Source organism: Prosopis cineraria, unplaced genomic scaffold (assembly GCF_029017545.1).
Source record: "Prosopis cineraria cultivar Desert tree isolate PC_DT_omini unplaced genomic scaffold, ASM2901754v1 PC11, whole genome shotgun sequence".
Classification (NCBI taxonomy): Eukaryota; Viridiplantae; Streptophyta; class Magnoliopsida; order Fabales; family Fabaceae; genus Prosopis; species Prosopis cineraria.
In genome coordinates this window covers 2099222-2115181 of record NW_026555342.1, presented here as the reverse complement: position 1 = coordinate 2115181, position 15960 = coordinate 2099222, and the positions used below count along the sequence as shown (strand labels likewise).

Here is a 15960-nt window from a genome sequence, read left to right as displayed (position 1 = left end):
TATCAATTATGTATAACGGAATGGCTCGTTTTTAACATTATGATGAAGTATGAATCAAGATCTAACTTGTTATTGAGAAAGGTGCTTATACATTTAGTGTCCAACTCTATCTCAAACAGGATTGCATGAGAAACATGTGAGCAATTAAAAAAGTTGGATCAATTTTTAGTAGAATACTGGAATATCAATATAGAAGATGAAAGCCATTGAACCAAGTCCTGAGAAAACCTCACTATTAACAGATCAATACATGCAACAGAGTTTTGAGCAAACCGAATCCCAAGCCAACTGTGAATAAACTGAAAATCACCATAATATTACAACCCAACCAACAAAAAATACAAAATATTCTGAATGGAAATTTCTACTTTCTTTTTATAATTTATAGGTCATTTACATAATAGTCTCCAAGACTTAAAGCTTCCGCTGAAGAAGAATTTCTAGCAGAAGCACTGTTTTCCTCAAGTTGACTACACAGAAAGGCCATTCCTTTTTCACTCTCTCAAGATCTTGTCTTGCTTTTGCTTGGCCATCCACCATATAGAATTTGTCTCTCTTCACAGCCTCGTACTCCTCCATGAACCCCATGGTGTCTGAAAATCTTCTCTCTTTTTGGTGTTGAAGAGACGAGAGTTTGATCTCACAGTCTTTGAATTCCTCTTCTTTCCTTTTCAAGTCGGCCTGTAACATAGAGATCTGCTCCTTCAATTCAGCCATACACTTCTTAGTATTGTGAAGTTTAGATACAAGACCAATGGCTTCCTCCATTTGTTGAGCATGTTTTTCATCGATCAACTTCTCTTTTTCTTCAAGCTTGTTGAATGTTTCAAGGGTAGCAGAAGCTTGCTTGAAGGAAAACACAGTGCTTCGGATTTCATGGTGGAGAGAGTCTATTTTGCCTTTGAGGCCATGAAAGAGAGGTCCATTGTAAGAACAGTAGGTTGAAAGGAAGTTGAGGGCATTCTCAAGACGATGACTGTGATCATCTGAGCTAGCTATCTGATTCAGATCCATCTTCAATGAGGATTCTAGGTCAGCAAAGGTCTTAGCCACCTCGTCATCTTCAAAAGCAGCAATCTCAGAATTGCAAGGCATTTTAATTTCCATGTCAGCACTTTCCTTCATAACCCGAAACAATCTAACAAGATCATCTTCCTCAATTTGCTTATGGTTTGCATAGTCGTCTCTAATTTTAACATCAATGGAATTCTCGATTTGATTGACCATGATTTGATCCTGAGATCAATAGAAAGAAGCGTTACTAGTTTGACCTCTCGAATACATATATGGTAAGGAACAGAACTTTGCTCTGCCATGTAGTAGATCAATAAAGTATTAACTTACCTGTGTAGATTTATCATCGAAAATGTCTGATAGGTTTTCTGTGTGAATAGTTGAAGTAGTTGTTTTAGCATTCTTATGAGGACAAGTTGAAGAGACCTGGAAATCGTCAATAATATACAAAAATTAATCTCAATGGCACTTAGTTAAAGGGGTGATTGTGTAAAAATCAGTGCGGTGTAAAGATAGTGTTAATCTCAATGAATTTTTCTAAGACATCACTTAAGCATTATAATCCAATAATTTGTAGAGACTTAACATTTGTGAATCATCAGAATGCATGTAAAGTCCTATTTCTACCAATCTGTGGTGCTCCATCACGATTCTTTCATTCTTGGCTTTCTTTACCAACAAACTTGTTTCACATGAGCCAGCTTAAATTTATTTTGAATAAAAAGGGTGACAATCTTACATGTGGAGATTCAATTTGTGAAGGATGAGCAACTGGTGCTGGCATGGTTCTCGGTTCTGAATCATTAACTTTATTTGTACTAACAGCTTCCTCTGATTCTGGACTTTCTTGAACACTTGCCTCCACTGTCTTCTTGTTCTGTGGCATAACGTACCACAAAGAAACATTCTCATTAATGGTGCATTGTTAGAGAATCTTACCAGCTCCTATATATAGAATAGAATCTTACCATATCTGAATTAGATGATAGAATAGGTATCGCTACTATATTAGAAATAGAAAATTGTTCTTCAACAATTATATGTAATGTTTGGTGCTTTCACACCATGTATATGAATAAGTTGTTAAAGAAGTTAAATTCATTAGCAAATATATTGGAAGAGAAAGCACATGTTGCCTTCTCAACTCTGTTTTATCATATTTCCTTCTTCTTTTTTTTTTTGGTGAATTGTATTGTCATACTTCTTGAGAAAGCATATGTTTTATCATACTTTTTTAGTTAAAAGAAGAGAACTACTTAGCGGGAATCAAGAAATCAAATTAAGTTAATCAAGCTCAATCAATTTGTCTCATAATCAAAGTTTCTTCCAAAAATACCCCTATTTAAATGGTATACTAGACATATCATTTAATGGTTCTTTGTAATTTCTCTCATTATACTCTAACTCTTAAAATTAATGAAGGCCAATTTTAGAAAAAAAGAAAAGAAAATAATTAATACTTCACTAACCCGTTATTTTCCCCTTACCTGTGCAGAGTCAATAATTGAAGAATCATCCAATGGGTCAGCTTGAGAGCTCCCTAGTCTTGGATGAGCACTTGAAGTTGCTATTTGAGACTTCTTGAGGTCAGAGAATGAGATTGAGGAGATCAAAAACCAGTAACGTTTCATCCAATAGACATCAGTGCAAAGGGGGAAAAAACTGACGAGATATACTTACCTTGGTAGAAGCTAATGTGCATGGATTTGAGATTTCTCGTTTAGAATGAGTTGATGAACTTCTTTTGTCATGATTCTCAGATGAAAGATCTTCTCCAGCAGTTGCTTCAACATTCTGCACAACACCAAATAACTTGTAAGCTTCTCTGGAAGAACATTCGTTGTTAGGTTACAAAAGGACTCATTGAAGCCTTGATGAACAACTATTTCGCGCAATCAAATCCTCCTCTAAGACAATCTTCCCAACCTCTTTAGGCATATTCCCAGTCACGATGCATTATACATACTGCCTTGTCAAGATCGCATCTTCTGAATTTCATTTACAATTTTGGGGGACCCTTGTAAAGAGTGGACTGATTTGGATGAAGAAATTAGAAGATTAAAGACGAAAACAGAGGAGATGGTAGTGGCCGTAACAGGACTTTGTTGATGCTTTAACATTATACTAGAGGCAAGCCCTATCATGGTAGAAGTTAAGGCAGGTTTTGTGGATCCAAAATGTAGAGTTTTACTTTTCTACTTTAAAGCGTGAGGAAGGCTAGGGTTTACGGGGGTACAACATTTTGAGAGTTCTGTAAGGTTCTCGAAGTGATGGGAAGCTGCTCGCGAGGGTTTGGTGGCTAGATTGGAGATCGGAGAGTCTTGGAAAGCTTCTTGAGGTGAAATTTACTAATGCTCTTCTATTTCTTCTATCTTTGAGATTTTTGCTGAGTTTAACTGTAGCTGAATATTTGTGAACTCTAGGAATCTATGAACACTAACGCTTTTTAGTTGGTTTTTTCTTTCATTATTGTTGTTTATTGAATGCTTTTGTAATTAATCTGAGTTTGTCTTCCCCATGCCAGTGATAGGCCTATTTAATTTAGTGTGCTTGGGCGTTGAAATTTGCCTATGAAAAATGGAACTTGTAACAAGCCATTAATTAGGATACCTAGAAATAGAATATATAATAATTTGGAATTGATATAGATAATATACTCAAGGGCCTTATGTAATCATGATAAGGATTGTACTGCTTTCTTAACTTTTCATATGACATCATAGAATTAAGCTAGAATAGGGGCATGAATGGACCAAAAGACATTCATTCTTAATTAAAAACTACGATTCTAAAGTTGAAAGTAGACTAGATATATAATCAAGAGAAATTGAGTTACATTGTGCAAGGGGGATTAGAAACCTAGAGTGCTTCTTGAATATTGCTTCCTTTGCTAGAGTTATCGTTAATGTCATCATGTATGTTTTACAAATCGTTCATGCATAATTCACCTTTGGATTTCCCTATTCTTCTACCTTTAGTTCTCTTATATTACTACTCTTGTTCCATACGCTTGTGGTACTAGTTAAGTGGTCATCACATCCATCTGCAGAACCATTTTCTTTACACCCATATCCTAGGAGAATCACTTAAACCACATCGCACAAACCCACGCATCTGCATGGAAGCTGCTTTCTCTACCTATATTTAGCATGAATTCACACAAACAATGACCCTCACTATTCTTGAGAATATATACTTCTACAGCTTGCCACAATAGAGACTGTTATCCATTCTGCTTCTAACCTCACTATCATAGTCCCTGTTCACTTAAGTATCCATGAGTGACATGTTCCTCCCCTCTTCTGTTAACATTGTGTGAACCATTAGGATGTATATCAGGTCCTATATGGTTGAGCTTGTTGATATAATAAGATTCTTTTGATTGTGGCTTCCTAATTTGTGAATCCTAAATGAACATATATATGCAAAGACAATTATAAAGTTTTGTCATTTAGCTTGTAAATTAAACCCATATCAGAAAGGACTATATTCCTATGTAGCATGGATGCTTCAAAAAAGTAAACATACCTGTATCCGATATGTATCCGATACAATACTTGTAGGATACTTCTGCATACATATTCTATATTCTAACATTTGTGATATGATTTTTTTTTCAATAATTTTTTACTATATCACTTAAAAACTTGAAAAAACATTTAATATTTTAGTTAATTACTATAAATATCCTTATATTACTTTAGAAATTTTTGTTTAAAAATCAAAATACCTATACTTATATCATAAAATGTTGAAATATATATTATAAATATTCCCGTATCTGTATTCTAAAATTTTGAAAATTTGCCGTATCCCGTATCATGCCGCATCATATCAGATACTCATACCCGTATCTATGCAACCTAGCTATATTCTCACATGTGGAGACTTATTTTCTAAAGAAATATTAGATGTTGTTGGTGATGCATTGCTTAATTGGGAATCCACTATTTGATTTGCTTGGTTAACTTCATCTGATTTAGAATCTTCTTGAACACTCGGCTTCATTGTTTCTTTAGCAATTGATAGCATAGCACAAATTGGTAAATTAGTTAATATATTTCAGGCAATCTCTTTAGAAGTGATATTCTTTAATTAGTAGCCAAATTTGTAATATATAACCAAGTGATGCATTAGAGACTCCTACAAACTCCTATACTACTTTATTGACAGGATCTCAACAAACATACAGGTGAAGGTTTTGTCAGGGATTTGCTCTTAAATTATCTAAATTAGATGATGGACTTATCGTTACAGGTATATCAAAAAGAGTTTAACAAGTTCATTTACTGCTGGTTGTTGGTACACTATAAATTTAGTATGTGTATGGAGAAAAACCATTTGTTGGTTTTTTTCTACTCTGTTTTAATTTGCTTATTGTTAGCGCCAACTTTGATAACCAAGTGCATCAAAGGCTCCTACACATTCTTAGAGATAAAAAATAAAATCATTTTTAGTAAGATGTTTCACTCAATAAATAAACTAATGAAAGTATTTGTTGAGAAAAGATCTTTACCATATCTGAATTAGATGATAGAGTTGTCGTTGTATTTGAACTAGAAAGTTGTTCTTCAACAATTCCATTATTTGCTGATGCTTTTGAATTCTGCGCAGCCAAGAAAACATGGATATGTTGCTAAAGAAGTTAAATTAATCAAGAAGAATATCATCATTTATTAATTAAAGGAGAAACTATTTGTTGATCTGAGTTTGTGTTATTATTGAAAAGCATAATTTACATACCTTCGTCAAATTAGCATTCTGTTCGTCTGTTTTTGAGTCTTTTCCAGCAATCTCCTTCAATGTTTCATCACTCTATACAACAACAAAATATGTATAAAAAAGTTAAATTGAGTCTTCAAGTTATTAATAACCATAATAAATATTAGTGCACAAAATAAAAAATTATTGATTTATTTGGAAAAAAATGAATAGGACATGGTAAAAGAGAAACTGTTAGTTGGTTTCTTAAGTCTTGTTGATTATACTTAAGTATAATATACGTACATTTGCCAAATTTGGAGAACCATTGTTCCGAATTGGCATTGTCCAGTCTTTTCTAATAACCTCTTGTGATCCTTTTTCTTCAATCTGAACAATAATAGTAAATATAAAGAAGTAAAATAATTATTCACTCAACATATAGGAAAATAAAAGAGCTGGAGTCATTAATAAAGATAGGAATCATATAATGAAAATAAAGTCCTCTTCTTGCTAATGATAGAACCTCAATTTATTTCCACTTCCACTAAATAGTTGATAGATGGTCAATGAAAATAAAAGTGAAAGTATTTGTTGTGGAATGACCCTCTCAATATTTTAATCAGATGATGTTGTCATTGCTATAATGACTTTCCTATAAGGATCGGCCTACGTCAAGAATCAACTTTAAGCCTTCATTTGTTTGACCTCAGTTTAAATGTTCTGACTAAGCATATTTAAGAGAAAATCTCCAATTGCATGCTTTTTGTAGATGGCATAGTTCTTGTTGCGAAGTCAAGAGAAGAGATGAACTCCAAACTTGAGTTATAGGTGAAGACCTTAGAGTCGAAGGGCTTCCACCTAAGCAGAAGTAAGACGGAATATATACATTACAATTTTAATAAGAGGTCAGTTAATAGTAATTTTGAAGATAGACTAGGAGATCAAGTCTTACCACAAGTGGAAACGTTAGATATTTGAAAGCGATTATTCAAAATGATGGTGAAATTGATTGCAATGTTACATATAGGATACAAATTGGGTAGTCTAAATGGAAAAAAGTCAAAGAAGTTATTTGTGATTGGAAGTTACCAACTAAGCTTAAAAGGAAATTTTATCAAATTGTTATAAGATCAGCCATGTTAGTGAATGTTGGGTTTTAAAGGAAAACCAAAAGAGTATAAAGTTGGAGTAGTAGATATAAGAATGTTGGGACGGATGTGTGGACACACATAATCTATAATGAGTACATGCAAGAAAAAACGAGCGAGGCATCTACTGAGGAAAAGATAGTAGAAAATCGTTTAAAATGATTTAGACATATACAAAGAAGGTCGTGGGAGGCCTCGATGAGGAGAGTGGAATAAATAATCTTGAGCTTATAAAGAGGGGCAGAGCAAGACCAAAGAGAACATTCATGCAAGTTGAACAAGACCTCTTGTTTAACAATATTTCCAAAGGTTTAGTTACTGATAAAGCATAATAGTATTTTGATTAACAATATTTTCAAAGACTTAGATGCCGATAGAATACAATAACATCGTGCAGTTTATGTAGCCAATCCCATCTAGTGTGATAAAGCTTGCTGTTATTGTTGATGATGATGAAGTTATCATTACACAATTAGAGAAGTATTTGTTGAGGAATGAGTTGCTAAATGATTTAATTCATTAACAAGCTTATCATACATTTATTGAATGAGAAACCGTTTGTTGGTTTATGAGACTGCTTTGCTATAATGAAGCATAATGTTTACCTCAGTCAAATTTGATGAACTACTTTTTGGCTTGTCTATTGTGGTGTCATTTTTAGCAACCTCCTTGGGTGCCTCTTCACTCTAAACAATCACAAAACATATAAAAAGACAAAATGAGTTGAAATCTAATAAACTTAGCCCACCAAAAAAAGTTTCAAGAAATATTGACATCATTCTAAAACTTGGAACAATGGAAGAAGACAATAATTAAGAGAGAAATAAATTTAGAAAAAAGTAAAATGTATATACATTTGCTAGTTCTGGAGAACTATTGTTCTGTTCAGATATTGTCTTGTCTCTCTCAAGAGCTTCCTTTGATTCTTCATTTTCCCTCTAAACAAAGATATAAAGAAAATAATGAGTTTAAGTCACCAATAAAGACAGTAAAAGTGGTTGGTCCATTGATTTCTACCAAAATTTGTAGTGAGGCACATTTTTGTTTATGTATTGGTCAACTTGATGTATTTTATTAAAGTTTGGTGTAAAATTTATCATTTGTTGTTTCCTTGTCCCCTTGTGTATTTTCACTTCCATCCAATTCTGCTATTTTATTAAGTTTGATACTGACCTTGAGAGCCCAGTCGAAAATCTCAAATGTATTGTAGTAGTAGCCTTCATCTGTGTTTATCTGATCATTTCGTAATGTTCTATGAACATCAAATACTGCCCAAACAAAACAATTTCATTATTATGAGAACAAATGATAGCAGCTAGCAATTGTGATTAACTATGTGTGTGAATACTTACATTCACGGGAGCTGGCATTAGCTGAAGTTAAAGTGATGTTAGGACAATGATGCACAATACGGATTTTCACATTTTGAAAATCAATTCCTTGACAGATAGTATGAAGAGCTGGTAGATTTATCAGTCTTAATGCAAATAGCCTTGGAAGCACATCCTTCATGACCAACTCTTGTGGCGTGCCTTTCTCCCACCCAAATACTTGCCCAAGCTTAGGGGAATCTTCTATGATCAAGAACATGAGCTGTGGAAGCTTGCCACATGTGGACATAGACAATAGGCACTTCAACTTCGTGCATTGCTTCACTTCAATTTTATGTAGCTCGGGGAAACATTCTCTCCTTACCTCATTCTCTTCATCCTCAATGATGCTCACTAGCTCCTCGCAGTTTGATACAATTAGGCTTCTCAATTTTGGTATGCTTCTTGAAGTAGATGCAGACAATGTAAATTTCAATTGTTTGCATCCTTCCATTTTCAGCATGGAGAGATTTCGAAAGCTCAGATAATTTTTAGGCCCCATGCTTATATCCCTAAAATCAGGCAACTCTTGCAAGTCAGACTGAGGCTTACCTTTCTCCTTGAGAGATAATGCCTGTAAGTATGGTTGAGATACATTAGCACTATAGACTCATTTTAGGTGATCGATCATATATAAAATAGAAAAATAAGTTTGAAAGAGGTTCACCTTTCTCCTTGAGAAATCTTGTCTTTTATGTCCACCAACCAAGAAATCTATAAAAGTTTGTATGGGAAGTTGTGGACATCCTTCCAAATGAATAATTTCTACATATAATGCCTTCACATGATAGTTTTCAGTGCAAATATGAACCATATTGGGTACGTCACGAAGGTACAGATATTTCAGAGCTGGGAGATTAAGTTCAATCTGATCACTTTGATTCTGATCAGCATGACACTTTCCGAACACATATTTCAACCTTTCAACCTTCACAATGCTCACAAATTCCAAATCCTTAAAGTCTTTTGAATAAAAAGCTGAAAATATATATTCCAAATGGTTACAACTAACAACATAAACACGTCGTAATTTGGGAAAGATAGAACTGACATTTATATGGTCATGACCATGCCCCTCGTCTGTTACTATGTGCTTTAATGCATCACACTGCTTGACTACCAATCCTTCCAACAATTTCAGTGATGAGGCAATGGATAGGGTAAAGAGTGATGTTAAGTTAGAAAACCCAGTTATCTCAATCTCTCGCAAATTGCATTGATATGAAGTTGGTGTGAAATATTCATGAGTTGTACTGGGAATAGACTTCGCCTTTGATGCCTGAATTATATAGAAACATGTGATAAGTTTTCAGCATTTTAAACACTTCAATAAACGAAAGGAGTCTGGATAAAAAATATAAATGAAACAATGAAATATATGCAGCAAAATTTCATGCTTAAAAGTTTATTAAAGTCAAGTCTGATGTGACAAACAAACTTGCAAGCTATCGTGTCACAGCCTATGTTTTCATAGACGCACACATGCAAAATATGAGAAGCAAAGATCACACACGCGTGCCTGCACACAAGCATAAGCTATGAGAAGCAGCAATCTTCACAAAATCACAATTTTTTTTTTTGGTGATACTAGGAGTATTCCGCATCTATTTCTAGTAGAAACAAGGCAACATCAGAGTACGCAGGGCAACTGATTAGGTGTGGTTTTTTAGGTTTTTGTGCTTTTGTTTCCTGTTTGTACTTTCTTTGGTTGCATTCTATTGAATGAAGGTTTCGGTTCATATTAAAAAAAAAAAAAAAAGAGTATGGAGGGCAAAAGATATATCCCTTCTAACTAGATTTTCTTCTTGCTCAAGAGTTGGAAATCAAATAGTCAATTGTTTGCTTAAGGGATGAAAGCCCCTACTGCTTATGTTAGATTAAGTTGGCCAAAACATCATAAATTTTATCCACATTGATGTTCAGGTTTAAAATTGCGCAAGGAAATCTAAATCACTTGTGTCATAAGATATGTTAGTACTTAATATTGTTTTGAACAAATCAATCTCAAACTAGAAAACCAAGTTGGAAAGAGGCTTACCTTTATCCTTGAGAGATCTTGCCTTTTTCGCACATCAACTGATAGATCTATAATAGTTTTTAAGGGAAGCTGGGGGCATTTTTCCAAACAAATACCTCGTAGACATAATGCCTCCACATAATAGTTTTCGGAGCAAATACTAAACATATTTGGGACATCATCAAGGTACAGTTCCTTGAAAGCTGGGAGATTAAGTTCCACATGAACATCATGCTTCTGATTGGAGTGACATTTTCCAAAGACATATTTCAACTTTTCAGCCTCGATTACTTTGATCTGCTGTAAGTTGGGAAAGATAGAGCTGATAGAACTGCCATTCATGTGATAATAACTGTGCTTCTCGTCTATTACTATCTGCTCCATTGCATTGCACCTTATGACTTTCAATTTTTCCAGCAATTTCAATGATGAGGCAACAGATAGAGTAAATAGTGACTTTAACTCAGAAAATCCCTCTATCTTCACCTTTCTCAAACTTTTGTATGGGTAGAATGGCGGTGTAAAAAGTCCATGTGATCTACCCACAACATGTTTCTCCTTTAATGCCTGTATTACAAAAATGTGAGATCTTTCACAAATTGAAAAAGCATGTGATCATGTTCTATTACAAAATTAGAAAAGCACATTAGAAATTAAAATTGAAATTCCTCCTATTTGTTTTTCTAGAAAACTTTCTTGTATTATATTTTAATTTGAAAATTTAGATGCCAAAATTATCATGTACTACATTTCAGAACCATACCAACAAAAAAGAGTGCGAGAAAAGTACCTGTGCACAGTCCAGTTGTGTGGACTTGGAAAAAGCTGGGCCATCTCTACTTGAGACACTTGATTTTGGCAAAAAACAGCATAGACCCCATGATTTCTTCACTTGGGAAGGCTGTGGGAGGTAACATTCTGGATATATGTTGACGAATTTCGGTGCATTTGCAATTTTTAATTCTTTTAGTAAAGGGAGGATGATTTCTTTTTCCATTTGATACAGTCCTCCCTCCTCATGCCCAAATATGTATTTTAGCTCATCACACTCATAGATTTTCACGCTTTCTAGCTCTTTACAAGAACAAATTGGCAATATAAATGTTAATTCATGACATTCTCTAACCTCGAGAAACTTCAATTTCGGGAGCATTGAATGATAGTTCTTCTGATTAGGATCTTGATGATCATCCACTTTCGGCAGCTCTGCTGATCTCTCATCACTTATTAGGCATTCCAGCTTAGAACATCCACTTATGTACACATTTTCTAATCGCTTTAGACTTTGAGCTGTGGATGAATGGAAAAGACATGTCATTGAACTATCCTCTATCTCTATACACTTGAGATTACCCAGCTCTAGCTTGCCCTTGAATAATGTGCCTTCTAGTTCAACACAACGACTGAAGTCTAGCTTCTCTAGTTGCTTGAGAAAGTCATTAGGATAATCACCACAACATAATTCCCTCACATGCATATCATGAAGTCGCAGCTGAACTAAATTGGAGAAGATAGTTGCATCAGGTTGAATGTCATTTGTACAGATTAGACACTGTATTGCCGGCCAAGATCTCAAACAGAGCCTAATTAAGTCATTCATGCCTCCGTCTTTTATTTGAACCACATCAGGAATAAGATTTGTCCATGTTTCATCACATTCTGTTAACTCAAGAATCTCTGCTCTTGCTGCCAGGGATTTTACTGTGCCCTCAGACAAGATCCCTTTTAACTGGGTTGAATTGAAATATCTTTTTGTTGAACCATCCAATTGAAAAGAACGCAAGGAGGAGTGGCCCTCTATATGATATATTCCAAATTCTTGAAGAACCGTAATTTCAGAAGGCTTTGCATCAATGTTAAGATTGTCATCATTTGAAACATAATACAATACTTCTAACTTCAAGCATCTTCCAATCACTTCAAATGGATTATTCCTTTCGACGGAACAACGTACCAAGCCTAGCAATCTCAATTTCTCTAGTTGGCTGACATCAGATGGCAATTCAATAATTGAACAATTAGTCAATTCAAGAGTCTGGAGTTTTCTTAGGTTTTGCAAAATGGATATATCACCTAACTTCCAATTTGTTAGGGACAGTGTTTGGATATTTTCTAAAGATTGAATGGATTTTGGTAGTGACAAGGCCAAAGTTCTCCCATACTTAATCTTTGAATACAAAAGCAAAACTCTAAGTCCCTTTATGCCATCAAAGAATGCACCTGGGACTTCCAAAGAACCATTTGCATTTACCCATACTAGAAGAACCTCAAGATTGCTACCCTCAAAATAATTGGAAAAGTCCTTTATGATCCAAGATGAATATTTGACATTCTCCTTCAATTTTGTCTCTGAATCCATGATTACTTGAATCTTTTCATCTGCTATCCATTGGGCCACATCGCGAATCACATCATGCATCTTTACACATCCTTGTGGAGCAGTCAACAATAAAGCAGAACTTACAAGTGTGGTTTTAATTGAAAGCACTTGACTTCTTGCTATACAGTAGCTGTCAACATTTCCGCAAAGTCCCAACCCTATAGCAATTCTGCTTAAAAGCTCTACTGATATATCATAAGCTCTTGGGAATAAAGAACATAAAAGGAAGAGATCTTGGGCTCTTGCATCTAGATAATTGAAGCTTAATCTCAAAGAATTATAAAACTTCTTTGCTTCTTCATCAACATTCCCGTGCCTTAAGGATGCATCTTTTTCTGTTGCTGCAAAAGCTGCCTCCCATTCTTTTGGGTCGTGGTTTCTCAAGGTTTTTGCTACTGCTACAACCATAATGGGTAACCTTCCACACTTGTTCACAATTTTTGATGCTGACACCTTCAATCTATCACGACCATCATTTCCACTCTCAATGGCATGAGATAGGAAAAGATCCATCGCATCTTCCTTAGGCAAGACCCCTAGTTTAATGGTCTTTTGGCATCTCAAGCTCCTACAGATATTCTCATATCGTGTGGTTAGCAAAATACAACAACGACCCTAGGTATGGATGCCATGGTGAATCCCTACATTCTCAAGATTGAGCTCTTTCCAGACATCATCAAGAATTATGAGTACATTTCCAACGTTAGCAATTCTAATCCATATTTGTTCTGCGTGCGTGAATTTCTTCTCATCCTCTAACTGCATATCCAACTTCTTCGCAATCTCATCTCGAATCTTTTTTTCATCAACAGGGTTGGGCACTTCAATAAAGATAACTTTATCAAATACCTTTGAATTCTCAACTTCCTTCCCAACTGCTTTTGCCATTGTGGTTTTCCCTGATCCTCCCATTGCTTGCAATCCAATCCTACATTTATTGCCATCTTTCAATTCCTCCCTAAGTTGTTCAAATATCGAGTCTCTACTCTTAAAACGCATAAACTCTTGTGAATAGAATTTCATTCCTGGACGTTCGGCTGCATGAGCAACTTGAGAGAAGTTCTCGACTTTCTCCATTATTGTTGGAATCTCTTGCGTCATGCGCTCTAAGTCCTTGGCCAATGAACATTGGGAGAAGCAACCAAAGCATTTTTTTGGGGTTGGTTCTTGTTGACTAAGTTTTTCGGCTCTTTGAACCCAGTGCTTAACTATAGGGTCAATTTGAGTCTCGTTTCTTGTTTTGGCTTTGTTTATCTTTATGTCCATACTCTTCACTGCGGCTGACAATTGTCCTTTTTTCTGTTCAAAGTCATCAGCATAACTCTCGTAACAACACAAGTATGGAAGTTCCTTCATTACTTTATCTACCAATATATCGGTACACTTTGTTGCAATAGCACCGGCACCGATCTCCGCCATCTGCCAATCATAATGAGATTACATTTACCAACAAAAAAAAAAACTACAGAGTGATACCTAGGTGCACACCTACAATGATCCAAGATTTAAATAGCATCCAAAGGAGATCATAGTGATCAAAATCTTATTCATATAGTGCATTGTATTTTGAATGACAAAATCCATCATAAATGAAATTTATGATCATACATAGTGTTAAGAGTACTGCATCAAAGAGCCTTACAATAGAAATGTGATTTATAACTTGTAAGTGTAAGAGGCCTTCTCTACTAACAGTTTAGTATTTTGATATGAACTCTCCCTTTGAATTTATGTTCATAACATTGGTAGAATTTTGACAAGTAGGTGTAGGGTTCTAGTTGGTGGGTCTCGATTCTTGAACAAAGGTGCATTGTTATGAGTTCCACATCCGGAAGTCTCATAAGAGAAGTGTGATTTATAGCTTAGAAGTGTAAGAGGCTCTCTTTCTTAATAGGTTGGTCTCAGTTCTTAAACAAAGATCCCTTATTATGAGTTCCACATACGAGAGCCTCACAAGAGATTGTGAGGTTTACAAGTGGAAGAAACTCTTCCTTTTAATAGGCTAATCTTTTGAGATGATTCTATCTTTAAACTTATACCCATGCACAAAGATGTTGAAAAGAAGCATGAGAGACTCTAGAAACACTTGATAGTTTGGGATTGTGGAAGTGACGTGCAATCCTTGTCACTCATGATTTGTTTGTGGATCCTAAACCATCTTGGAAGCTGCAGAAGGTTGCATGCATGGGTGCTCCCTCTAACATGATTGGGGACTTAGAGGAAAGTGTGTAAATTGGGTGGCAGTACTTTCAAATTCAAACTCTTATGCATCATGTTTTACTTTTAAGTTTTAACTTAGCTTTACTGCACTTGTATTTAAGATTGTTATTTGTGCACTCTTGTTTAGACTAGAAGTTTACCTTAGTTACTAGGATTTTGAATCTCACTCGCCATTCCAACAATTTCAGGTGAGGATTGTAGCGATCAAGGGGAAAGCACTTGTGTAGAGGTCTTTTCGCACTTCATTCACGGATCAACCAATGAAAGAAGCATTTGGTAGCTTTGTAATGCTGGTTTATTAAATCTGTAGTACTATACCAAGTGTAGTGTTGTATTTCAATGAGATACTATGAAATGTAACTGTGTTGTATTTCAATGAGATACTATGAAATGTAACACTCTAATACTTTGGATGATCTTTTGCTTGTGTGTGGTTTCTTGATCTCTAAGCATGATGCTAGCCAGACTAATTTTTTGTAGTAACTATTAACCTTGTTGCTCGGTGATTGGATGGATGTTATTGGCTGTATAAAATGATTCTAGTTTGATTAGGGATGATTAATAATATTGTTTATGCATGGATATGATTGATGTTTTGTTATAATTGAATTTTGCATCTTTGGCTTATCACCAAAGTTAAAAGCCCCTTTTGTTGTGATGATTGTTATAGAAAACAAAGTTCAGAACACAATCCTGGCTTTGTAAATGATTCTGGGTCATTATTTAATTTTAGATTTTTGCCCGTTTCTTAGATTGTGTGTTGTTGGATTGTCTTGGTTTTAACTTGAAGTCAACGGTGTTACATCTTCCATCCTCGCCTATTTAGGATGCTATTTAATTAGTTACAAAATATCAAAGTATATGACATTTAAGAAAAATAATAATAATTTAGATAGAGAATTTTGTATTAAATACTATAGGAAATGGTTTTATAATAAAAAATCGGAGAATGTATTATTTAATTTCAATGATTTATTGGCGAGATAATAATATTAATATCACGAAACTCTCTACTTGCCTCTTGTCCAAATATTTCAATGTCCTTGATCTAAGGGCTCTCTTTCTTGCTTCTCGATTTCCCCCAATCAAAGAACAAACGATGATTCA

At 34.8% G+C, this 15960-nt stretch overlaps 1 protein-coding gene and 1 long non-coding RNA gene across 4 annotated transcripts; one reads left to right on the top strand and one right to left on the bottom strand.

Moving 5' to 3' along the window:
- Positions 1-206: 206 nt before the first annotated feature.
- Positions 207-13149, bottom strand: LOC129285790 (uncharacterized). Of its 2 annotated transcripts, none has more exons than XM_054921681.1 (15): positions 11044-13149; positions 10275-10820; positions 8904-9515; positions 8219-8810; positions 8040-8134; positions 7721-7804; positions 7472-7552; positions 6022-6105; positions 5758-5829; positions 5531-5620; positions 2695-2808; positions 2502-2594; positions 1754-1891; positions 1345-1440; positions 207-1236 (listed from the first exon to the last, which is right to left on the bottom strand). In XM_054921681.1, exons 1-15 carry the CDS (start codon positions 13144-13146, stop codon positions 415-417), a joined length of 5622 nt encoding a protein of 1873 aa, XP_054777656.1. In that variant the 5' UTR covers positions 13147-13149; the 3' UTR covers positions 207-414. The 2 variants fall into 2 exon arrangements, with proteins under 2 accessions (XP_054777656.1, XP_054777657.1); XM_054921682.1 differs by having other exon boundaries at positions 2502-2591.
- LOC129285791 (uncharacterized) lies at positions 798-15418 on the top strand. Of its 2 annotated transcripts, XR_008587300.1 has the most exons (5): positions 798-1289; positions 2510-3352; positions 5188-5271; positions 11009-11163; positions 15042-15418. It is a non-coding gene; the product is annotated as an uncharacterized LOC129285791 (long non-coding RNA). The 2 variants fall into 2 exon arrangements; XR_008587301.1 differs by lacking the exon at positions 5188-5271.
- Positions 15419-15960: the final 542 nt, after the last annotated feature.